The sequence below is a fragment of the Phragmites australis genome, chromosome 8, assembly GCF_958298935.1.
Source record: "Phragmites australis chromosome 8, lpPhrAust1.1, whole genome shotgun sequence".
Taxonomy (NCBI): Eukaryota; Viridiplantae; Streptophyta; class Magnoliopsida; order Poales; family Poaceae; genus Phragmites; species Phragmites australis.
In genome coordinates, this window is record NC_084928.1 from 31,445,149 (window position 1) to 31,470,595 (window position 25,447).

Sequence of the window (25,447 nt, forward strand, 5' to 3'; positions counted from 1 at the left end):
TATGGTACAAGCTTTTTCCCTTAAAGGAGTGGATCCACGGTCCATGAAAAAAACAAGGAAAAAGAGAGTTGTGTGGTTTATTTTTTAAATAAAATTCAAACATAACTGATTTTTTTTTTATCAAAAGCAGATTTTTTTTCAAAAACGGAATAATCGAATTTCACAAAAATCGGTAAAATTTTATTAAATTATAATTCGTTCTTATAGCTAGCTGGCAAGATGGTAGAGAACGCCCTGCCATTCAGGCATGAAAGACGGAGTGGACTCTGACAATCAAGAACTACTCCCGAACGGAGCCAACCACGTTGGAGTAGTCGGATGTAGCAGTAACTCTATACTCACTCGCGGACCCAACCGAGACCGAGAGCCCTCAGCCATCAATCGACCAGCGCCGTAACGTTCCGGCGAGAAAAGCCGCGGCTAATTAATCCGCCACCCACCGCTCCTCAGTCCTCGCACACTCTCGCTCCCACTCAGCCTCTAGCCCGCCGCTAGCTAGCTAGCTCGGCCGCGGCGGCAGCATGCGTAAGGACGCGGCCGCCGGCATTGCGGCCGGCCCGGCGCCCGCGCTCCTCTGCTTCGACCTCAAGCCCTTCCTCGCCGCGCTCACCGTGCTCACTCTCCTCGCCGCCGCATGGCAGCTCCGCCCCTACCACTCCCTCCTCGCATCCCCATTCTCCGCCGCCTGCCCGCACCCCGCCGCGTCTCTGCCGGCTCGCCCGCTGGCCGTCCACGCCAAGAGGACCTCCACCCCCAACTCCACCGCTTCCACTTCCTCCTTTCCGCCGCGGCAGCAGCCGCCCGGCCCCACGCGGCGGGAGTTCCGCGCGGTGGGCAGCGCGGCGGCGCTGTTCGTGCAGATGGGCGCCTACCGCGGAGGGCCGTACACCTTTGCGGTCGTCGGGCTCGCATCCAAGCCCATCCACGTCTACGGCAAACCCTTCTTCCGCTGCGAGTGGGAGCCCAACGCTCCGAACAACGCCTCCTCATCCTCGCCGCCGCCGCGGCCGATGCGCGCGGCCAACACGTACCACATGCTCCCGGACTGGGGCTACGGCCGCGTCTACACCGTCGTCGTCGTCAACTGCACCTTCCCGCGCGTTCCCAACGCCGACAACGCGGGGGGACGGCTCGTCCTGTACGCGCACTACGGCCCGCCGGCGCCGCCGGACCGGCACGAGCGGATCGTGGCGCTGGAGGAGGTGCCGGGCGCCTACGACGAGGCCGCGTTCCGCACGCCGCCGCACAGGTACGACTACCTCTACTGCGGCTCGTCGCTGTACGGCAACCTCAGCTCGGTGCGGGTGCGCGAGTGGATGGCGTACCACGCGCGCTTCTTCGGCCCGCGCTCGCACTTCGTGTTCCATGACGCTGGCGGGGTGAGTCCCGCCGTGCGGGCCGCGCTGGAGCCCTGGGTGCGCGCCGGGCGCGCCACGCTGCAGGACGTGCGCGCGCAGGCCGAGTACGACGGCTGGTACTACAACCAGTTCCTAGTCGTCAACGACTGCCTGCACCGGTTCCGGCACGCCGCCAAGTGGACCTTCTTCTTCGACGTCGACGAGTACATCTTCCTGCCCGACGGCCGCACTCTTGAGGATGTCCTCGCCGAGCTTGAGCCGTACACTCAGTTCACCATCGAGCAGAATCCCATGTCGAGCAGGTTGTGCGTCCGGGACCCCAGCAATCCAGAGGCCGACTACTCCAAGTAGGTGACTGTTTCTTGCCCCAAATATGATGATTTGGTAGAACGATTTCTCCTTTTCCGCACCACGCAATTAGAATCTGAACTTGCAATGTAGCTTCTTGTGTCACTCTGATTGACTAAAAGGGCCAGTTTGGTTTCAAGTTCGCTTCTTCATGTTTTGTGAAGATGCCACACTCTTGCAATTCTACTCTGATCTGAGCAATCCATAGGAGGATTTAATGTAATGCAGCTTCATTTTCACTGTCTACTCGATGTTTTCAGTCGTCCAGGGAATTGATAAGTCGTAATTAGAGAATTGGAGTCTCCAATTCAGTAATCTAATCGCATCTTGCAATTTAATTGGTGCAGCCTACTTTGTCCTTGTTGCAGTTTTAGTTGCATCGCTTCTGTTACATTTGGCTGTGATTATTTCTGAGAGACTGATTATTCTTACTGGAAACTTCTGCAGCCAATGGGGATTTGAGAAGCTAGTTTTCCGGAATTCAATCACCGGGGTGAGGAGAGACAGGAAGTATGCGATTCAGGCCAAGAATGCATACGCCACAGGTGTACATATGTCGGAGAATGTTATCGGCAACACCACGCACAAGACGGAGCACCTCATCCGGTACTACCACTACCACAACACTATCAATGTGCTCGGTGAGGTGTGCCACGAATTCGTCTCCATACGACCCAAGGGTGGCATAACATGGTCCGAGAAGACACCCTGGTATTACGATGATAGCATGAAGCGTGTCGCCAATGCTGTTCGTGAATTCGAGAGGAAGACCATTGGTAATGTGCGAGTATAACAATGACCACAGAGACAAAGAACTAATGTATAGTATGTATTGCCGTCGGTCATTCATGTGGCTTGGTGACGGTATTCCTGATGTTGCCAAACAAACGATGACTTATGATTTGGGGCTATATGAGCTGACAGAGATGCAACGAAAGCGAAGCTGCAACTTCAAGGGAATGGCAGACTGTATACCACTAATGGTGCTATGGTTCTGATTTATTTGGCAAAGGTAAGGTTTTTGTAAACAAATATGGCATCCGTGTAAATTCCATTGTTTTATTGTTCCATCATATACACTGTATTCTATTATTGGAGTTCCTATCTAATGTGAAAAAAATTCATGAGAACTTAATATATGCCTGTGCAGCATTTCTAATAAAATAGAAAGAGGAAGTTGCAACTCTTCTGCCTATTCACAATTTTGTTGCAACAATGTAGAAATGACATTGTTTTTAACTCCTCATTTTATTGGAACCATAAGATAATCCATGGAGCCCAAGAAATCAGCTGTTTTTGGCCACGTACTGGAATAATCTGTAGAGGTGAAGGTGATTTTGAAATTCCTGCGGCCATAAAGTTGTTCGGTACTGTTATGTAGTCCTGCAGCTAGAAAGGCAGAGAAATGTAGGGACTGCTGGAGGATGGGCATGGGTTGTAGTGTTGTATGATTGGGGGATGTGGCTTGTGGCCCATTGCATGAGAGGCTGTGGTATACTGGTGTTGTCTCCAGCTGCTGCCCTCTTTGTCATGGCGTTTGACGTTTTGCTCATTGTTTGGTGGGCCAAATTCTCATGCCAGATATGTTGGGATGTTAAGGGTGATTAAGGTTCTACAGATGAATCATTATGTCACTTTGGTTTGATGTCGCATCAATGTTTAAGGGCAGATTTTTCTGCTCCAATTTGCAGAATATTTTCCCTTTCTTATTCAGTCCTAACATCATTCATTCTGCTGGAAGATGAAAATGATTTTAGAACTATCTTCTGTATTATTTGAGGGTGCAGAAGTTTATACTCCTAACGACTAGTGAGAATGACATACATCAATATGCAATCCCCACATTAATTGGCACACCAGTTCTTGCAGAACAGCCTGATACATCCAACAAGTAGGGACAGTTACATGCCTGCTGTATATTCCCATTTTAGATTTCTGCAGAGTATTGTTTTGGTTGATAAGCAGCAATTGAAGCATCCAAGTAATCTTCCTTCTGGTTTAACTCACTGCAACTCTGCAACATGATAGTTCAAGTCCCATCAACCAAACATACATGTGAAATTGCAAAAGCAGTCTTCCACCTTGGCTCCAAAATTGCAATAGATGCGGTAGAACTGACTCTTTTCTCAGTTCCTTTTAGTAGAACAAAAAAAAAAAAAAAAAAACTTGTGCCAAACTTCCAACTTTTACATTCATAGAAGCTCATTATTGAATTATTGATAATGGAAACATGAATCAGAGTGCACGGTATATGTTTACTTGTCACTGTTTCATCGATCTTGTTTACCATTTTAGAATCTTGTTTACCTGTCCTGATCATTGTTCATTGTTTGAGATTATATAAAATGTCTACTACTGCCAGCTTTAGTACCCAGAATACTTGTAGCAGCAGGTGCAGGACGCTAGCAGGGGAGGAGAGCCAGATGAGCAGATAAATAGCAGCTCAGCTCAAGTATTCCCTATGCTGCAAACATCCAATCCAAATGCTGCTTTTGTGTTGTACCTATCCCATGAACCAAACACACAGGAAGCCTGGACTAGACTTGGAAAAGCCTCTTCTGTGTACTACTAATCTGCCAAGAGATTCTTCTGTGCTGAAGTTGTCAGCTGCTAAGCAATTAACATATTGGCCGTGATCCATCACTGCATATCCGTAGCTGTGTAAACCATTAAAAGCATGATGCCCACCCGGTACGCTGGATTTGGTTCCAGACTTTTTGTTGCTCTCCCAGCAATGGCAATGATTTCTCGCTCGCGAAAAGGACCGGGCATACGCACAGGCCCCTTGTGATCCGGGGGCTCCGCCACGGGCGCCGGGTGCCGGGGAAGCCGTTGTAGTGCGCCGGAATATCTATAGATCTAAAAGTCCTAAGTTGATGGGAAAAAATGAATAGTTCACTTTATACTTCAATGTTTTCTCTCACTTAAAGGCTCCTTCAGGATTTAGACGTGGAATAAGAGCAGGCGATAATTTATTTTATTAAATTGCGTTAGGTAGAGCTCGAACTTGAGATATCAGCTCTGATATCATATTAAGTTGTATATACCGATCAACTCATAAAAACCTAAGTTAATAAGAAAATATGAATAATTCATTTATACTTTAACATAGAGTGACCCGGTCACCAGCAGCTTAGAGAGCCAGAACATGGTTGGAGCCTGCCATTGAGCTCCCGGGACCGGGAGCTCAGTTGCTTGTCAGTGATCCGTAGAAAGAAATGCCATGACATGGTGGTACAGTGACGATTTGTTTGGACATGGAGGCCTGAATTTATATCATTTCTTCCTGAACAATTTCATCTGACTTTTAAGCGTCCCCTGAAAAGATGCATCACTCTACGAAGTCAGAAACTGAGCGTTGCGCCGATAATGCGTGGACAAGATCATGTGAAATCCATTGGTTTCGCTAGATCCGGATTCTATGATAAGGTATCCAAATCCGGGCAAGTTCTAGTGCTCCCAAGACGATTGCACTAAACGATGCAGGAGCATATCAGGCAACCATTCCTACTCAGGCACATGTTTCCTACACCTTTGCGTTGTCCCGTTACAATGACTTTCAGATATAAGGACAGGCAGCCTTTGGCGTCCCTTTCTCTCCTTTTTGGGGCACTACCGTAGGTTGGTGAAAAGCTCCTTCTGATTTCAGCAAGAACGGCTCAGATTTCACGATAATTCACACATTTGTTTTGTTCATTCTTAAACATGATACTTCATCATGCCTAGACTCTTTTTTCCCGATGAAAAGCAAGACGCGCACGCATGCCACACTCACACCAGATACTTCATCACCAGGGAGAACTGGAGATTGCTTTCTCAAGTTGTTTTGCAGGGGCTAGTAAGACTCGCCATTACTAGGTCGATACACCTAGGCATAGACGACGTCGATATCAGGCGAGGTGCCGGGTTAACGCTTCCTTCCATGATGACGGCTTTGGCTTGGAGACTTGGATCAGAGCGACAGCAAAAGGCTGGGCTCTGGATAAGATTAATCGATTGGCGTTGCAGCGATTTGGAGAAGGAAAAAAGCTGTCAAAGCTGTTTGTGTTTATGTGGAATCCTGTGTTCTGTTTGACCTTCAATACTAAGATCATTTCAACATAGGAAACACCCATACTCCAATCAGATGTCGTATCGGTATCGGCTGTCTTATCCGATACGGATATGGCTTGATACGGCGTGGGTATATATAGACCGAGTATTTGAAAAAAATTAAATCAATAAAATACATATACATCAAGAATATTTTAGGATACTTTTTAGATACGGCTTGACCCAATAATGTGACTCCAGCCCTTTAGCTACCCTAAACACATCCCACACCACCTCCCACTCGTCTCCCCAGTCGCCACCTGTGCCTCACACTTCTCTCTCTCACCGGTCGCCATCACACCGGCGACGATGTGCAAGCCATTGTAGTCGTGCCGTGCGAGCCAGTGGCGCCTCAAAGTTACTGCTCGTACGGCTACGCTTCTAGCATCTCCACCACTTGCAATCTTGACGGCGGTGAGCCGGTGCCCGGCGACAGCCTCCACCTAAATATAGTGAGTGGTGAGTTTCTCTCCTCTCTGACTCCCCTTTTCTTCCTTCTATTTCCCTATCCCTTCCCTAATTTGGTGAGAGACTCCTTTTCTTCCTTCTTTTCACCGTCAGTAACTAAAGTTTTTGCACACTTGAGAGGTGAGAGCTCAGAGCCCAGCAGAATGTGGAGTTAGTAGGCCACCTACATGTGGAGTACATATTGAGGTGACCATAGGCTTGCCGTGTTAGTCGGTCTGATACATAATTGTAGTAATTCAAGTGTTCATCTGTTAACATGCGTGCATGAACGTATTCATGTATTGGGTTTTTAAAAAAGTATCATATCCTTACATCCGTATTGGCCTGATACCGATACTCATATCCATATAGTTGCTGTATAGATTTCAACTAGCAGATGCTTGCTAGAAACTCTAACGAGGTGGCAAGTTCAGACTTCAGAGTAATTGGCGGGCATTCTGAATCGTCCTCCTCAAAATTTGTTGTTCTCACCTCCTTTTTCTGTTATAAATCGAATGTGTATTTTCTTGGGAAAAAAGGGTCTCTTTTATCTTCACTCCTCTATGTTCTCCGCTCATCACCCTTTTTTGGGAGAAACTCTACGCTCGACACTTTTTTTCTTTCTTCTGAGAGGACTCTATGCTCAACACTTGGTCGCTGCTCACGAATTAACGGGCTTGAGTTTGGAACTCAAATTCTTGGGCTCCAACAACGGCCCATGTACTTCACATGTTCATAAGTCGAAACTAATAATCGTTCTCTTAATAATTTTTATACTAGCTAAGTGTTCAGTGGTACAATGAAAATATAAATATTGTATATGATAACATTAAGTATAAATTCAAAATATAGAGAACTGTATACGCTTTGGAAGCACTAACGGACTAATTCGTTTGGAGTGATATCGAAATTTGATTTCAAATAATATTTGAAAAAAAAAATCTTTCATTAGATAGGAGAAGAGTAGTGAAAGGGGTAACGTGGTAAATAACTTATGTTTTATATAGTTGAGGTAAAAAAAAATCTTCTTCTCTCAAAAAGAAAAAAAAATCACCATCATGGGAGAAAGGCAGAGTCATTTTCCAAGCTCTGCAGAGGTGAGGCCGTGGATCGGTGGATGGAGTTTGGTCCATGAGTGGAAAGCAGAAATGAACTCGACGGTCACGACTAATCCGAGAGGCCGGCCGGTGGATACGCGTTACTTTCTCGGAGTTAAACGAGTGCAGCGTCCCGGATTAAAGGCGACGCGTATCCTGATGCCACATCTCCGAGCTGACGGCTCACTGCTTCTCTTCTCTCCCATCTGAACACATGCCTGTCGATGAACAGTGTGGCTGGCCTCTTGCGATTTCCCAGTGGTGGTGTTTCGATGCTGTCTCTTTTGCTCTTCTGACTGATGGGTGAATGATCTATTCATTCATGCTTCGCACGGGTCTATCAAGAACAGAACTGCGTAGTTCTTTTTCTTTCTTTTTTCCGAGAAGAGAGGACAGCACATTTTGTTCTTTTTTTCAGCTTTCCTTTTCATCTTGCCTAACTGGGTCTTACTTTGTTGGTGGATTACTAGAGTTTACTAACCCCAATTGTAGCCCCTGCAATTCAAATATGCCACATTCTTCAGGGCTGGTACTTCCCTGTGTAATCAATCTCTTTTGGTCAGAAATCTCTAGCTTAGTGCTAAAGAAAAAGAAATCTCTAGCTTTGATTTCGAAGGAAGAAACCATATAGAACAAAAAATCGTCTGTGTGGTCTGTTCTGTTCCTTGTATTTTGCTTCTAGCTGGGCCAGTATGGATTCCTCTGCGTCACGTAGAATAATCGACGATCGCTGTCTAGAGAAATTGATCGGAGCATCGTTACTGATTCACTTAGGATAGATGGCTGTGAAGGGAGGGAGTGAGGAACAGGTTACACAAGTAGCCCTAGCTTTTCCTGTTTTGGCCTTATCTGCCTGAAACGGTGAAGGTTCTCTGCTACTACTACTAGGTACACACCGAAGCTGCAAAGCTTTTCTGATCAACTTGCAAAGTGGCCTCAACGAGCGTTGCCGTTGATATATTAGGAGAAATAAGGCAACAAAAAAACAAAGTTTCAATGGCTCAAACAAAGGGCGTGCAAGGAAGGCTGACCAAAGGCACAAAACCAAAAAGAACAAACACAAACATGAACACTACTGAGCTTGGTCGAGGCAAACGCCTTAGATTTGCCTTAGACATGACACAAAAAAGCTCAGGGCTGGGCATAGGCCTGTCTTTTTTTAGTGGATGTCGTCCTTAATCAAGCCAGCCACCTAAAGAAAGGATCATTGTTGTCCCTAAAATATTCTTCTATTATGTTCTTTTCAAATATTCCATCAAAAATAGACCACTGCTAGCTCCATCAAAATCTTTTCTCTGTTTTCTGTCAATTTTGATCCGGCACTTCCTCCACCAACTCTTAATCGTGGAGCATTCATTTAGAGTAGGCATATTTGTGGTGCCATACCAGTGAGCAAGTTTGCTCCAAACTAGTTTTGTAAAAAATGCATTCGTTGCAAAAGTGACTTGGTGTTTCATCATACGTTGCACAAAATTAATTTGCAGGTTTGATCACTTGGTCATCCCCTTCTTGCCAGATTCTCAGCAGTTAGGATCTTATTTTGGACGAGGAGCCAGGTGAAGAATTTACACTTTGAATTAGTTTTTATCATTCAAAACTTTAGAATGGTGGACTAGTCCAACTTTCATTCAAGTTTCTACTATTCATACAAAAAGAATCATAAAGCATTATCGAGAATATATCTTGTTTTCGTTGAACCTTAATTTTCATATTTATTAATCATTAATGATGTCTAAAATGAATCGAGAACCGTATTTATTAAGTAGCTAAGTATTGTATTTTTGAAAATAAATGCTACTACTATGTATTTTCTGATGAACCAAATGCTACTAATATGCTGATAAATTCAGCCCCAAAATGGTACCGCAATATCTTATAAAAGTAGCTAGCCTACATATGTGCTGATAAAAAAAAGGCAGACCATGACGAATGATGCAACACAAAATCCCTATAAGGTGAATCACAAAGTCATGCAATTCACCCTGCAAAAAATAAGTAACGCAATATTAGAAAAAAATCACAAAGTCATGTGATCTACCATATATGAAGACCAACAAGACTGATATAAATTTTCTTTTTATAAAATGGCTATTTCAGATAACCTGCTCTAATAAAACAGCTATCTCGACAGGTGATATGATTTGAACCATAAACAGAATGTTTGAAGCTGTTATCAGCTAACACATTCTCTTTCAATTTTATTTTTAAATAAACACCACGCAGTAGGGAATTCCCCTACTAGAGTTCTTCAAAAACAAAACAATGGTGATATATTCTTATCAAGTACAGTACTCTACTTATGGCGGCACACTTGTTGAGTACGCGCTAGAAAATAGTCACGGTCACCACACGCTCATCCACTTGACCATGACTTTGGGCCCAAGATGCCATTGCACAAATGGTATCATTATCGTGGCGATTAATAAATTGGAAGAGATTATCCAAATGAGCGCATACCCAAGGCAAGAAAAAGGATAGAGGAAATAAAGAACTCACTCATATTATTTTTTGGAAAAAAAAGGTTAGATCAAACGAGCCCCATCGTCATGAAGCACTAAGGTCCTCATCACCCCCGGTGGCCATCCTCCACAGGCCACAGTCCCTATCGGACGGTCAATATTGCTCGGCGTGGGAATCCCTTTCCCTCTTCTTTTTCTCCGCCTTGCCGTTCGGTTTCTTTCTTTTTTCTACCCACACCTCTAAAACTTCTCGTATCACAAAACAAGCCCTCCCTTGTATACCTTACGTATGCATTTACAGAATCACGTTCGCACAATCGACGAGTGGCCTAGGATGATTTTTTTCCCCATCAATTAATGTCTCGGAGAATATTTGATTTACGACGAAAAATCGGAGGAAACGGATGGAGAATTCAGCAATTACGTCAAAGGATGGGCGTGGAGCCGGGAAAAGGGTTTTCTTTTGGGGATCTTTAGCTATCGCAGGAAAGAGCCGTCGACACGTCTCCTATGCAAACCAAACCGGCTTACATCGCCCTCCACCGTTCCATTGCATTTTTCTTCCTTCCCATCTCTCTCTCTCTCTCAACAAAAAAGAAAGGAAAGACAATAAAAAAGATATTATTATGTGTGTGTGTATATCTCTGGCTGCGATGATATATACTTCACACGATACCGCCGAGAATTCTTGGATTTCCAGAAGCCCCGAATCGATCCCCTCCTCATCTCTCCCCGTCTAGCCGTCGTCCTCTCCTCCCTTATCGATCCGGCCACTGAATTCTTCTACCCTCTGAAGCAGGTAAAGGATTAATCTGCTGTCGATATACTGTTGGTAACCGGCTGGGCCGGGGCCCCGGCCCCTTCCATCACATCGTGCATGTTTTATCATCCCTGTCTGCTGCATTCGTCCTCCTCCTGGAACTTGGCAGGTTGATTCTTTGTCGTTGCTGCTTGTTTCTGCAATCTGCAGGGTGTTGAGTTGCACAGAGCTGTAGCTAGTGTATAAGCATCAGCCAGCTCTGGAGGACCTTGTGCCGATGGTAAATTAAGTTCTCTTCTTTGCAGTTGATACGTGATTAATTTCCATGCATGCGTGTATATGTGCGGGTATGGATCGATGCGTATGGCAAATTGAGCTGATCAGTAGGTCTAGCTGTGTGTTCATAGACTTGCATTTGAATTGGAGGAGACGATGACGATGGTGTACGCACATGTGTGCACGGGTGGAGATGCGTTGCAGGTGATGGTGAGCGTGGCGAGCCCGAGTCCGATGGTGCGGTCGGAGGAGGACCTGGGTCCGCCGTGGCTGCGGCCGCTGCTGGGTACGAGCTTCTTCGTGCCGTGCCGCATGCACCCGGAGCTGAGCAAGAACGAGTGCAACCTCTTTTGCCTCAGCTGCACCGACGACGCGCTCTGCGCCTACTGCCTCCCCGCCCACCGCGACCACCGCGTCGTCCAGGTCAGTCTCCTTCTCGATTAATCAGCCAATCAATCCCCCCCCCCCCCTCTCTCTCTCTCTCTCTCTGTCTCTGTGTGTGTGCGCGTGCGTCTCTCTCTCTCTCTCTCTCTCTCTCTGCTGCCGCTGATCGATCTCAAGAACCTGTGCGCGCGCACGCATGCAGATACGGCGGTCGTCGTACCACAACGTGATCCGGGTATCGGAGGTGGGGAAGCTGATCGACATCTCGCACGTGCAGACGTACGTGATCAACAGCGCCAAGATCGTGTTCCTCAACGGCCGGCCGCAGGCCAGGCCCGGCAAGGGCGTCACCAACACCTGCGAGATCTGCTGCCGGAGCCTCCCGGACTCCTTCCGCTTCTGCTCCCTCGGCTGCAAGGTCGGTGATTCCCTTCCTTTCTCCTCCTTTCGTTTCTCTCCCCTCTTTGCTTCTCTCTCTTCCGCCCAGGTTCCATTCCTTCTTTCTTTTTTCGTTCCTCTCTCTATCATCTCTCTCTCTCTCCTCTCTCTCTCTCTAAAAGGCTGCGTAGTATAGTACAAGCAGCAGCAGCAGCAGTATTTTTTTGTCTGAGGCAATGTTCGCGCATGCGCACGTACGGCACCGCACAGCAACGGCGCGGGCCTTCTTTTATGCATGGTTTCTACCTCGGATGACCGCCTGCATTGGCAAGGAAGAACCTGGAATGGAACTCCTGCGTCGGTCATGGATGCACATTGGTCGTCTGTGGCGGCGCATGTTGATTGGAGGAGAGTGCAGTAAAATTGTGCGCTAAAATTAAACTGAAGGACTCTGTTTGGAACACAGGAATTTCGTTGAAACAATGTAGCTCCTACAAAGACCCTGTGAAATCACTCGTACCCTCAGAAGCGGGACTTTGATAGATTTCGTTGATCGAGATCCGTCCTAATTAAGAATAGCATTCCCAATCATGACCTGCTCGATGGCTTCTTTGATAGTACTACTACACTAGTTTCTCGAAAGGTTTTTTTTAACGGTAAATAAAATTTACTGAAAGTCGTCGAAAAATATAATTTATTGGATATATCGAATAATATTTAATTAAATAAAATTTAAATAAAATATCGATAAATATGGTAATTTTTTTACCGGGATCTACCGATAGACCCAGTAAACCGGATATATCAGATATAACAGACTGAATTATTTTTTCCTGTTTCTCGCAGCTTCTTTGAGACTTAGCTTAGAACAGCTGTAGAGCAACTATAATAAAGGCCCCAGGTAGTACCAAGAATTTCTCCGGAATCCTGCATGAATTGAATTGCTTCCAAACAAAATTTCTAGTACAATCCTGGCATTTGAAACGGTTTCTCGCCTTGCCATGATCATGGATACATGGGGCAAACTTGCATGGTAAGTTTTGCTCTTTTTTTATTCCTTTTTCTCCAATTATTGCCCTTTGAACTTTGGGTGCGTTGGTACGTGCGCAGCCGTTAATGCAGCCAAAACGAGACCATGCATAGATCATTTACTATAGAATATAGAGTACTTAAGCTTAAATCACAATCTTCTGCGACATTTTAACAATGGTATCTTAGTTACCCAAATGTAGCAAGTAAGAAATTAAGCCTGTTTCAATAAATTAAGCTATCCAACTTTTTTTTATTCGCTATCTATCTGATTGCTGCAATGGGCACTATGTATAAAGTGGCCCTAGGAGTTGAAGCTGGAACACTATTCTAGTTTAGGATAAAGCTGCTTTCAGGGAGTAGGTAGACTTGAGACATCAGCTCAGGATCTTCCATTGATAATGCACTTCTTATTCTTTTTCTTCCTTTCAAGAAATGAATTATTATCCAGTTAACCCCCTATCACTTAGAAAAGAAAGAGTGTGCGTTATCTGGATAAAGTTGACTCATCTGGAACTGATGTTCTACCGAATCACCTTGTTTGTTTGTCGGGCTTGGGTTTATATAGCTATCAAGTATGGTTATATTGATTGTTGCAAAATTTAGCAGTATCTGCTGGTGGAACAAGTGGAACAAGGAGAATGACGAGAGGCTGATATTTTTTTGGATCAAATATGGTTCATTATGTCTTTCAAAAACCGTATGTGAGATTTGGCAAACCTAGCCATTTGGTTATATTACATACACGTTTATTTTAACAACTCTCTAAGTACTTTGTCAGTAACAATTCCTAAAAAATCGTCTATCACACTATGCTTGCTTTTACTGTTTCTATAGTAGTGAGTGTGAGTTTTAGAAGAATAAGATCCTGATTGTAAGCTTTAATTAGGCCATGGAAATATGGAAAACCTGAATTTCTTGCATTTCTTGTACGGAACTACATTGTTTTCTGCAAAAGACATGAAATTTCATTACGAGGAATCGGACTACCTAGTAATTTTGAGATTGCCTTGTCAAAACTAAAGGAAGTCATTTTGCAAGCTCTAGAAAGAGTACTAGGAAAGCTAATCGACGTCAGTTAGACAACGAGTTGATGTGCTCCCTGTTCGCACTTAGTGCAATGACGACGGATGGATAATAATACGCTCCATCATGGCGTTTATTTTCGTCGCCATCAGCTCACTTCACCGATTCCTCTGACAGCTGCTCTTGCGGCCATGAAAAATGGGGGGCCAACAAACACGCAGCTAATCAGTCTCATTTCTACTAGTGTATTATCACCATGATTGAACCACTTGCAGTCATTCACTGATCGATGAATGGCTGTTCCTGCCGTGCGTCGTGTAATTATTTTCAGCTGGGAGGGATGCAGTGGGACCCGAGCCTGACCTTCGCCATCCGGCCGAAGCGCGGCCAGGGCTCCGGCGACGACGGGTCCGGCTCCGACGACTCGTTCAGTCCCAAGAAGCTCCGGAGGGCGGCCGGGTTCGAGCTCGGCCGCTTCGACCGGCCGGGCATCCGGTGCCGGTGGTCCGACGACGAGGGCAGCAAGTCCAACACCGGGCCGATCACGCCCGGGACGCCGCCGATCAGCCGGTGCCGGCCGTCCAGGAGGAAGGGCATCCCGCACCGCGCCCCGTTCTACGGTTAGCTAGACGCCGGTGCAACACACTCATCAGCTTTCACTTTACTCTTCAGCTTGCACAATGTGTCACTCAGGTCTGAGAAAGTGAAGCGATCCAATCTGCAGCGTGCCACTGCCCACTGGTAGGTCACCTGTTACTGTTAGATAGTAGTATTAGCTAGCTTGATACATATAGTTGTATATATGCATACACAATAATGTACGTAGGTGAAAGTATATGTGTACATACATATGAATATATTGACAAAGTTTGTCAAGTCATGTAGACATAATTTGAAAGGAGATAGAAGCATAGGTAGGGTTCTTAAATTAGTTTGGGTAGTGGTCGAGATTGATATGTGAAAGGGAATAAGCATCATGTATTTGTCTCGGTTTGTAGTATTTGGCTATTTGCCCCCACCACCCAATGCGTTTATTAGCGTTGTGGTGTGTAGTTTTTTCTTCAAGTTTCTTTTTAATCTCCTTTCAGGAACCTAATATGTATACACAGCGTGTATGTTGTTTTTACTGGAAGAAAAAGGAAGAAAGGGAAAGGAATAATGCCCTTGTGCTATGTTTGTTACTTTATGTTCACATGTTCAGTGTTCACGCTGCAACTCTGTAAATTTGTATGACTGAAAAGAATGCTATTGTCTTCAGCTTTGTTTTTGGAACGATCAAATCGGCCATGCTCACATCTTTGTAATGAGTAATTGTCAACAAATGTAGTTGGTTTATATTTGGTTTACTATATGCTTTGTATGTGATGATATATGCATGGGTATGTTTGTAAAGCATGGTTGAGCTAATGTGGAGAATATATGATGTTATCGAACATGATTATGTATGAGGTGCCAGTTGAAGTAATAGATGATCCACGTCGTATATATTATGGGGAACCGTTCAAATAGTATTCTAATTAATCACTAAGTTGATCACTGACATGATCATGACTTCAACGATTAAACAGAATATCGTTTCAGTAGTCCCGGCACGTGTTTTTGTGCTCAAAGATTGGAACACATACCTTCTAACATGTACATCACAACATAGCTTAATAAAGAGCGAGTAATAAATATTTATATTACAAGTATTAAGCATGCAATTGATTTTAACAATTTACAACAAAAGCGAGTTAGTAGGAGACAAAACCCCTCAACTCCTAACCACAAAAGAACTACACAGCGAAAAGCTAAACTTATGAATAACAAAAGAGAACGGCGCCACATACTCTTAGGTACCGTCTCAACCCGCCACCTTCAGAGTAGGATGCACTACTCTTTCTCGCCACCCTGATCGGCAGGTACGAAGTAGCCAAAAACAGCCTCATCCTCAGTAGTAGCAAAGCCTGCAACAACTTAAGGGCAGCACCCTGAGTACGAAGGTACTCGCAAGACTTACACAATATGGATATATAATATTCCGACTCCAAGGATTATGCATTGAGCTGTTAGCAAGGATATGCCATAAGGTTAAGTAAAATATATACGATAAGCAACCTAGACATATATGTGTGAGTATCTATACTTAACCAAACATGACATACTACCCTACAATAACCAACTGAACATAAATGAAACTACAACATAACTATAACATAAATGCTTGAACATATAAGAAAACTGAACCAACTCATCCACCACCACAATAACCGAACCATCAACCACATATCCGAACTATCAACCACATATCCAGACCATCACCCACAAACGAGAACTCTACGACCGGGTGCAAATAAAACAATAGCATGCTCATGACTGAGAGCGCGATAGTTCGAACTGTTTATACACCATACAGGGGATACTCCTGGACCCACACGACACGAGGACCATGCATATTTTCTTGTCTCATGATGTGTAGGATGCAACTTGGCGGTCGACGGTGGAAAGATCGGGGCTAACCAGGGAGATTGGTGTCGGACACGAACAGGCCAGACGGAGTCAATGGTGATCTGAACTGTACACGTGGAGGTCAAACAAAACATGAGAAGATGGGTAAAGATGACGTATAAAGTCATGCGAAGGGGATATGGAGCGGGAGAGACTTGCCAATATTCAAGATCACAAGACGGAGTATACGTGTCGACATCGGGATGCTTGCTTGGGGCCAAAGCAAGCAGTAGTGAGTCATGATTTGAGAAGCGTGCAATGTGGTTTCGCGATTAGCCTCAAAATCGTGTGTGGATCTAGTGTACGTAGTATCATCGTGAAGCTAGCGTCAAGGCAAACCTAAGTTGTGAAGAAGCCACGACCGTTCGATGGACGGAGCGAAAAATGGATAAAAATACCCTCGTTAGTAGGTATGAATGCACTACAATAGATTGATATTTTAGGAACAAAAAAATTTAGCATCCAATAAAGCTCCTAATACCTATAAATAGAGGGGTAAAGCTATTAGGAGAGACGGAACTAGCCATTAGAGAGTTGTGTGGTTGAGTTTTTGAAGAGATAGATGAGAGCTTAGTCTTTGTAATAGGTGAAAGCTTTTTTGTGAGGAAAATACTTTATAATCTACCTAACATAGAGCCGACCTCTTAAAGAAAATGAAGTTTATTTGTCTCCCTTGTATGTGCTTTTCTCCTTCTAGTTTCCGTGAATTAGCTCCGTTGCTTCCTTGTGAGTTTTTCTTTTTTGGATGAGATTTTTATTTTGATTTTTAAGCTGAATTTTTTTTCTTTTGTGTAAAGTTGTTTTTCTTATTTTTAGAGGCATAAAAATTCATATATCAATATAAACAAGTGGGACTTGAATTCTCTTGCCTCTAGATTATCAACTTAGAGAATTTTTTTTCTATCAGTGATCTTTTCTTTATTTCGAATATTTCTTTCCCAAAGTTGCTATCTTTTACGATGATGACTTGTGAGATGAGTTTAAATGAAACGTAGGTTCATATACATTCACGAGAGTCATATATTTTTTAATATTTTTTTACTAACTTAATTCTCACCGGTTTTGTTTCCACTATTAGTTTTTTTAGCTGATAAAAGTAGAAGATCCTCCATTTTGAAAGAATTTACTAAAACGTCTATTCACCTTACTTTAATCATCATTCTTAACTATTTTTTTTAAAAGACACTTAGCCTCGGGTATAACTCGACCCACCAAGCCAATTAGGCCTTTCCCGTATAGCGTGACAAGTTCTAGAATAGATATATATATTTGAGGTATGCTACGATAGACCAAAGAAAATTAGGTCTGGATGAACTAGAGATTTCCAGGCTTAAACATTCTGAGGCTCCACTGGCAAATTTATTCAGCCTTCCAACTTCGCTGAATTGGTATTAAACGAACGGCGCCCAGCGTGACCTCAGCAAGGTTTTACACAGACCAACCAACCATCAACCAATCCGACGGCAACGGAACCCCATATTGGGTAGTGGTTGGGTAGCAAGTATGCAATGATTCTATTTATATGTTTAAGAATTAAATGATTTATTTATATATAAATATTTGTTTGGTGAGTAAGACAGAACGAGTTTATTTTAGTAACTTAGGTCCATCGTCAGTGTTACGTTTGAAGTGGGATAACTGTTTTCACTATTTTTTTTAACGGTTTTGTCCTAAATCTTTGAAAAATATTTTCTAATTTCGAACCATTTCATCCCATTACTCACCATCCAAACAACTAAAAACAGAATGAATCTACTCCATCTCATCCCGTCCTACAAACCAAACACTACCTTACTTCCTCTGATCCGAAATATAAGTTTATCAAAACATTGACACACTCTCCATTCTAATATGTCATGTGAACTAATTATACATATAAAACTATATTATTTTAAATAGAAAAGGTTGTCATTATTGAAGTGTTTTTTCTGGTGAATCCAGTGTCATCTATCTTATGTTATCAATATATATACTTTCTTAAATTATCGATGGTTAAAGTTAAAAATATTTGACTTCAGATAAACCTAAATAAACTTATACTCCCTCTGGTAAAAAACATATAGTATTTTTTTACTTTTCACAGTCTTCGACATATAACTTTGATCACTATTTTTTACTATAATATAATTATAATATCTAATAAAAATATAATATTATGAAAACAGTTTTCAAGACAAATCATAAGTATTATTTTTTATATTTTCAAACTAAATATTTTGAAAGTTTCTAACAGTTAAAATTTTAATTAGATCTTAATCAAAGTGTAAGAATCTATGACCGGGAGGAGTATTTAGATAAGAGGGTCAAAAATCAATAACAGCGACTCGCTGCCTGGAGTAACAGGCCAATCTTCCTTCCCAAAGAAACCGTACGTGACGGCCGGCTGGAAGGAAAGCAGTCCTGAAAGGTGCAGTTCCCGGCCGGAGTAGCCACCTGCCGGAGTCGCTAGTGTCGCTGTCCAGCCTACGGTGGCGGCGGAGACCCCTTTTCAGCTAGGGATGGCGTCTTTCGCGCGGCACATCATACAAAGCCGGGTTTGACTTGGGCTCTGCCACACTGATCGAGTTGAACTGAACCGGGTGTACTAATCGGCGTAGGATCGACGCGAAGGAGGTCAGGAATTGAATCAATTGATCAATTTTGGAAAGGAAATTTTATAACATCGCGTCTTTCAAAAATATCTTCTTCCAACACAATACGTGTTTTTATTTTTCTCCTAACTATTAAATTAGAGAAAAGACAATATAAATTAGAATTTTATAAAAAAAATTATATAAAAGATTTTATAAAATTTTCTTCTTGCCGGACAGCGACAGGGTTCAGAAAATGCTGGTTCAGCTCTCTTTCTTTTCGTTCCCTTGTTTTTTTTTTTTTTTTTTTTTGCGCGCGCGTGTGAAATCGGGAGGCTACACCTGCAGCTCGTGCCTCCATGAGGAGTACGCAATCGGCTCTGCTCTCGGGATCAAGCCCCACAAGGCCACAGCCAGTGCGGAGCAACTGCAGCACGCAGGCACAGCAGGACCCAATTCCAGTGTCCACTCCCGTTGCCGGCGATCTCGTTACTTCCTCGTCTCGCAGCACGCAGTTTCGCAGGTGATTTCCAGCACAGCCTAGGATGTTAGCCATCAGCCAAGCCTCGACGGATGAAACAGGCTATCACGACGTAATCTCGGAGCATTTCCTAGCGAAACAGAAGCATGATTTCGAAAGAGGAAACCGGGAGCAGCGCCGAACGGGGGGGGGGGGGGGGGTAAAGAAATGCCCGTCGCGTCGCGTGCAAACGCGGATACGCGCTCGAGTGGACGCGCACCCGCCGGCACGGCTGCCGGTTTGCTGCCGCTGCTCGGGACGGCTGAGGACGCACGCGCCCGCCAGCCTACGGCAGAAGCGAGCGGTTTCGTGCGTGACGAGCCCATGACCTCACTCACGCGTGCCGGAACGAACCGGCCCTGTGCTGTGCTGCTGCTTTCTGTCCCGTGGATTTTTTTTTCCTGTCCCGTGGACTTTGTGACTTAGACCCTGTGGATGTGGTGTTTTGACGTACGGGGTAAGGTTATTACGGAGAATTTATGTGCTTTTTTGTGCTTTTCAACCTTGGAGGAAGAAACAGCGAGAGGGAGTGAAGCAACAAGTTCATAATAGTGCAGCAACAGGTTCATAATAGTGCAAGTACCAAGGGAGTGAAGTGAAAAAGACACTTCAATTTGTTTCAACCTTTTCCCTCCTCGTCGGCGCCTCCTCTCGTCCTCTATATGTACGCGTGGTCAACTCGTCTCCAAACCAAACTCCAAAACATTCATTCCTGTACACCAAAACGTTAATGGGATCAGGCCTCTCTAGTAATCACCGGAGCAGCGCTTCGCTTCACCAGTCGGCGGCGACGAGCTGCTCCGGCCGGGGCAGATATACTTCGTCCTCCCCGCAGCGATGCTCGGGCGGCCGCTCTCGAGCGCTGACATGGCCGCGCGCGCGGGCGAGGTGCTGGCGGCCATAGCACAGCCGCGCGCGCGGGCTTGGCATCAAGAAGGTGCGTGTCGTGACGGCGCACGCGGCGAGTGGGTGCGGCGACGGCGACGGTGAATTCAAGGAGACGCTGAACCAAATAACTCTTGAGGGCTTCGAGACGACTTCGCTGACTCTGGCGAGAAATGCCAAGAAATCTGAGCTGATGACGCGGCCGCCGATCAAGAGAGCGCTCGGCACCATCGAAGAGGATGCCGAGTGATAAGATGGCATGAAAGCGCAGGGGATGCCGCCAAGTGATGAGATGGTGCGGAAGCATAAGCTTGACTGAGAGGTTCGGTCCTTTTCTTTTTGGATTGAACTCTTTTTAGATGGAGAGTTGAGATTTTGAAGATAGTGAAGAAATTGTAAAGGATAGAAAAAAATTTGTCATTTGGTTGATCCGTCTTTGTGTGTTCGATTACAAAGTGAAAAAAAATATTGTTCGTTGACTTGATTTTTCATGTTTTCCATTCTATTGCTCGTGCTTGTGAAGAATGGGATTCATTGTCTGTGCCAAACGTTTCATCATATTGTTGTCATTATCGTGAGGCATAATCCTGACTAGTGCATGCCAGATTTTAGGAAGGGGAGACGATGAAGTATTAGGCGCTTCTTGTCTAAATTTGTGAAGACTATCGAGGGGTAGAGGTACCAACGCTATTGGACAGGTGGTGCTTTAGCGCTGGAGTTTAATTATTTTTACTAATGTTCACAAGTTCTATCAAACAAAGTCAAGATGGCCGAGTTGGTCTAAGGCGCCAGTTTCAGGTACTGGTCCGAAAGGGCATGGGTTCAAATCCCATTCTTGACATATTACCACTTTTTTATATTTCTTTTTCGTTTTAATGGGGTTTGACTTCTTCTGGGAATTTTTGTGCGCCCCCATGATGCCCGTTTTACTTTTTTTTTTCTTTTCAACTCCCTTGCTCTGAAGAGGGTGTTAATGAAAGCAAGATCTAGAGTCGACCGGAGACCGGGAAATAATAGAAGCCACAGCGTCTGAGGCCCTTTTTAGGTAAGCTTATGGTGGTGGTGCTTTTATTTACTCTTTTTTTGTTTGGGCATCCGTGCCGGCCGATCGCCGAAGAATGTGCTCCCATCTGCCAACATCTGCAAGTGGTCGATCGACAACCCAAAGCACGATGTCCCCGATGGTGGCAGCAGTCGACCACGTCCACGTATCTCCGCGATGGCAGCGTGGCACTGCATGACGAGTAAAGTGAACTATAGAGGGTGACGGCGGGGTTCGCCGAGGAGCAGCGTATCAGGGGCCACGGCGACGACGACGCATCGGCCTGGCGTTCGAGACTCCGGGCTCGCCCGAAACGGAGCGTGTTGAAGATGGTGTCCGATAATATGTCAATAAATTGAACAAATGGTATATTCGAGACTAGATATCGAGTATGAAATAAGATACACAATGTAAATAGGTTTAGTCTTCTATTAAAGTAATATCATAAGTTCTATGTGAATATTATTGTACATTGGTATCTTAAGTACAAATAATATATCTAAATCTATTACAATTAAGTAAATCGGATATAGATTAATCTAAGTTTGAAGTCACCGAATCTCTCAATTGCTAGGGTCTTGGTGTTGCTTGCCTTGAGATACGCTGGATTATATCTTCTCCTTCGGGGATCTGAGTCCCCACCTTATATGGGACCGAGATACTGCCTTGATTTCAGCCGTAATCGATAGAGAGTCCTTTAACTTGTTGGTTAAGGTAAAATAGATGAATCTGACATAGATACTAGTCGTACTCAAGTTGACTAACCGTTTCAGGCCTTTCTAGTATAAGCCTTCTAGATGTTCGAGTGTATCAGGATCTGTAGATTCAGTTTCGCAATATCCAGAGTAGCTAAATACAGATATAGTGTACCCTGTTCGAATATGATGTACTCCTTATATGTATATACCCTTATAGGAGCATCGAGTGCAATGAAAGAGTGGCTTTTCACGTGGTTTTTCTTGAGTGTACATACTTCATCAAGCCGTCAACTCGCGTTCTTTACTCTTGAAGTTTGAAGCTCCTAGATAGCTAGGCGTCACCCGGTAAGCACTCAAGCTTGTGGAGTGTCTCGGGAAGTTTGTGAAGGTTATTCTCATCTCCGTAAGGAAAGAGAAAAGTTGAGTAAGCCCTGAGCTCGATCTTCGTGATCGCTCGGTGAGGATAAGGGTTGAGAGAGACTCGGCTCTTTGTGAGCACCTCAACAGAAACGTAGGATCATTTGATTCGAACTTCAGGAGATAAATTCGTGTCTCATTTGATTTCTTTGTTGTTCTAGTTATTTTAGGGTGATCTTCCTTGATCTACGTATTTGTGTTTTTTTAGCTGCAGGTGATTCTTTGAAAAGCCTTTATACATCCCGAGGAACCTGTGGTACCACTTGATATCAAACAGATTTACTTAGAATTTTATAAGCTTCGTTTTCTGTTTCATCCATACTATCCGGGTAGAACCCGAATCCTCTGGACCTGGAGTATCTGGGTTGACCCGGATTATCCAGATAGTTTAATTCGCTGCAAAGTTTTAAATTTCAGAAAACACCTATTTACCTCCTCTAGGCAACACCTCGTACATTCAACATGTGAGGAAGAAAGAGGCTGCTCAAACAATTTAGCATAATCAAGCAAAGCTTGCTAACCGATTTTCTCTTACTCTCCAATGATCCCTAGCGATCTCATAACTTTTTTCTTATGCTGATTGGGCTCAGGTTTAGCTGGAAATTCCAGCCCCAGTCCTGCAATTCGCCTGCTGTGACACGGGGCATTCCTTGGATGTAAGGTCTTTTGTCTTCTCTTGGGAATAAACGGCGTTTGGACAATCCTAACGCACTTCTTAGAAATCTTGTTGATGAAGTTCTGTCGTGCTTGCCGGGGAGATGGGGTTCACGGGGATGAATGATGTGCCACGCCATCTGCCCGCTGCCCGGTGCTATCTGTTCTTTGCCCAGAGTCTCCACGTCTGTTACTCCGTGTATACATTCGAGGTGGGCTGCCAAACCGAGAGTAGCTACCCTGGTTGGAAGCCACCAGTGAGGATTGATACTCGTTAGGAGCTGGCGCGATATTAGCACACCAGGATTTTTGAAATGAGGAATCAGGCTCGTTGGTTTCTAAGGCTTCAGTCAGCTTAGGCTCGACCACAGGATGGGGAACATATGGCCCTAGAGCCAGGGGAGCAGCCGGGCCGTCAGCTTCCAGAGTGTCTTCAGCTTGGCCGGGCTCAACCACAGGCTAGGGAACAAATGGCTCCCGAGCCAAGGGAGTAGCCAGGCCGTCAGCTTCCAGAGGGTCTTCGGTTTGGCTAGACTCGACCACTGGTCAAGACTCAATCGGCCCAACAGACAGGCGAGCAGCCGGGCCGATATCTTCAAAAGCTCCACCTTGGGCCACCGAGGGGTCCAGGCCGCCTTGAGTCCCAACAGCATGCACATCAAGAGAAGCAGGATTCGGAAGGACCTCCTCCTTCTGTATGGTAGCATGCACATCAATATCATCAGGATTCAAGTGGCCATCATTAATCATAGGGCCCACATGATCAACTGTGATCTCAAGTGAGGGAATCGAAGGAGCATGGGGATCCGCCACCGCATGAGTAATGGGGTCGAGGCCCGAAATGCCACCATTATCCGCTGCTTTGGGGCTCGGAGAGGGAGGTGAGACGTTGGCACTTTGGGAATCGATGACCTGGCTCGAAAGGAGAGTAGTGGGCCCCAGATGGTTCCTCATCGGGATGCGAGTCACCTGGCCATCGGTGGAGACACCCTGCGCCGGTGATTTATCACATGAATGTGGAGAAGAGGAGTTGCATCGGCGACGCTACCTAGAACTAGGACCATCATCATCATCTGAAGAAGGCGAGCTCGGGGCGTCATCAGCTGGATGAAACACGATCTTAGTGGAGATGCCGATGTTGTAGACGAGGCTTCTTTTGATTGGAGGAGATTCTTCCACGGCGACTGGTGGTTCGACGATCTCGAGCACCTTAGATGCCAGAATGGCCTCAGGATGAGAGCACAAACCGGTGAGCCAAAAGGACTTCATGTCTGAGCGACTGGCAGTCTTATGATGAAGACGTAGAACCCAACAGTGCAGATTAAGAAGTTGTTCCGCCGTGATCACGCTCCAAGCGTGTGCCGGGAAGCCGGTGAGCTCCACTTCTACCAGCACGGGCAAGGAGCCAGCCATGGAATGGGCTTGCCGAGACCAACGCCTGAGGTGGAGTCGAAATGATGCAGTTCTGATAGCCCTGTCATCATCGAAAACCCATGTTGCCATTTGATTGTCTGGCAATAGGAGCAAGTAGTCTTCAGGCGACGTCGGCGTCAATGTGAAGGAGTTGACGTCCAGGTTGAAGTGATTGATTAGTTCAGCTATGAACTTTTTCTGGGAGATCGCCGGCCAGTTGCCTATGACAGAGATGAAGAAAGCATGCTGCAGATCATCCTCGGCTCACGCAAGGGCATCAGACCAGTCGAGGATGCACCTCTCCATGGGCTGCTCTCTGGAGTTCACAGGAGCATGAGGATCAACCAGAGACAACATGGGTTCTGAGGTTGTTGCACGATCTCCATCACCGACCTCATCAGCCTGGTGGGGAGAGCGGTTTTGGAAGCTTGAGGAGCGTCAGCATCGGGCGCGTCGCCGAGAATGTCCAGTGCCGCCTGCACCATGACATGCACCTTCACCCATGGCTGGACCGCCCGCAGCTTGGGACCATGTTGTCGCCGTAGCAATAGGCAGTGAAAGTTGGCGCCAAACTAGCAACCTTCCACGAGATGACGGAGCACACACCTCAGGTGTTGTCTCCGTAGCATGAGATGGAGAGATGTGGCGCCAGACGGCCATCCCCTGAGTCGATGGAGCATGAGACTCGAGCCGCCTAGGGCAAGCGTAGGAGCGGTGGCCCGGCCGTCGGCAACAGAAATAGTAAGTGTTGTGCTGGCACTCCGACGCACGATGGGAGGTCAAAAAACAATTGAAGCACTTGTCACGGAGATCAGTCGGCACAGGGCGATGAGGTCCGCGAGGTGGGCGAGGAGCTCTTTTTCTTCGGAAGTGGCGGCTAGTTACCTTTTGCCAATCATCCGCGTCTGGACCATGAGCCACCTCCTGCCCATGGTGTAACTCATAGCGAATAGCACGGCCAGCCACCGAGTTGGGACGCCGCCGCAGGGAGGTAGAATGCTGCGGCGCCGCCACAGGTGAGTTCCCACCCTTCAAGACTGCCTCTGAGGCAGCAGAGGAGAGCAACACATCACGAAAGGAGCACCACTCCACCGGACTAGGCGCGTC

The 25,447-nt window shown here is 45.4% G+C and overlaps 2 protein-coding genes, 1 non-coding gene and 1 pseudogene across 8 annotated transcripts; all 4 read left to right on the top strand.

The window, feature by feature from the left end:
* The first annotated feature begins 282 nt into the window (after positions 1 to 282).
* LOC133927053 (galactan beta-1,4-galactosyltransferase GALS1-like) lies at positions 283 to 3,399 on the top strand. Of its 2 annotated transcripts, XR_009911241.1 has the most exons (3): positions 283 to 1,705; positions 2,154 to 2,718; positions 2,971 to 3,399. XR_009911241.1 is itself a non-coding variant. In XM_062373312.1 (2 exons), the coding sequence occupies exons 1-2, from the start codon at positions 522 to 524 to the stop codon at positions 2,497 to 2,499; spliced, it is 1,530 nt and encodes a 509-aa protein (XP_062229296.1). In that variant the 5' UTR covers positions 283 to 521; the 3' UTR covers positions 2,500 to 3,399. The 2 variants fall into 2 exon arrangements, 1 of the variants encoding a protein (XP_062229296.1); XM_062373312.1 differs by having other exon boundaries at positions 2,154 to 3,399.
* A 7,030-nt stretch (positions 3,400 to 10,429) lies between these two features.
* Positions 10,430 to 14,835, top strand: LOC133927054 (protein RGF1 INDUCIBLE TRANSCRIPTION FACTOR 1-like). 5 transcript variants are annotated; one of them, XM_062373317.1, is made up of 5 exons: positions 10,430 to 10,600; positions 10,731 to 10,841; positions 11,031 to 11,260; positions 11,424 to 11,639; positions 13,986 to 14,835. In XM_062373317.1, exons 3-5 carry the CDS (start codon positions 11,045 to 11,047, stop codon positions 14,277 to 14,279), a joined length of 726 nt encoding a protein of 241 aa, XP_062229301.1. In that variant the 5' UTR covers positions 10,430 to 10,600; positions 10,731 to 10,841; positions 11,031 to 11,044; the 3' UTR covers positions 14,280 to 14,835. The 5 variants fall into 5 exon arrangements, with proteins under 5 accessions (XP_062229301.1, XP_062229299.1, XP_062229300.1 ...); XM_062373315.1 differs by having other exon boundaries at positions 11,042 to 11,260; XM_062373316.1 differs by having other exon boundaries at positions 10,772 to 10,841.
* A 5,149-nt stretch (positions 14,836 to 19,984) lies between these two features.
* Positions 19,985 to 20,644, top strand: LOC133925961 (uncharacterized; annotated as a pseudogene).
* A 232-nt stretch (positions 20,645 to 20,876) lies between these two features.
* TRNAL-CAG (transfer RNA leucine (anticodon CAG)) lies at positions 20,877 to 20,957 on the top strand. The gene has a single exon. It is a non-coding gene; the product is annotated as a tRNA-Leu (tRNA).
* The last annotated feature ends 4,490 nt before the right edge of the window (positions 20,958 to 25,447 follow it).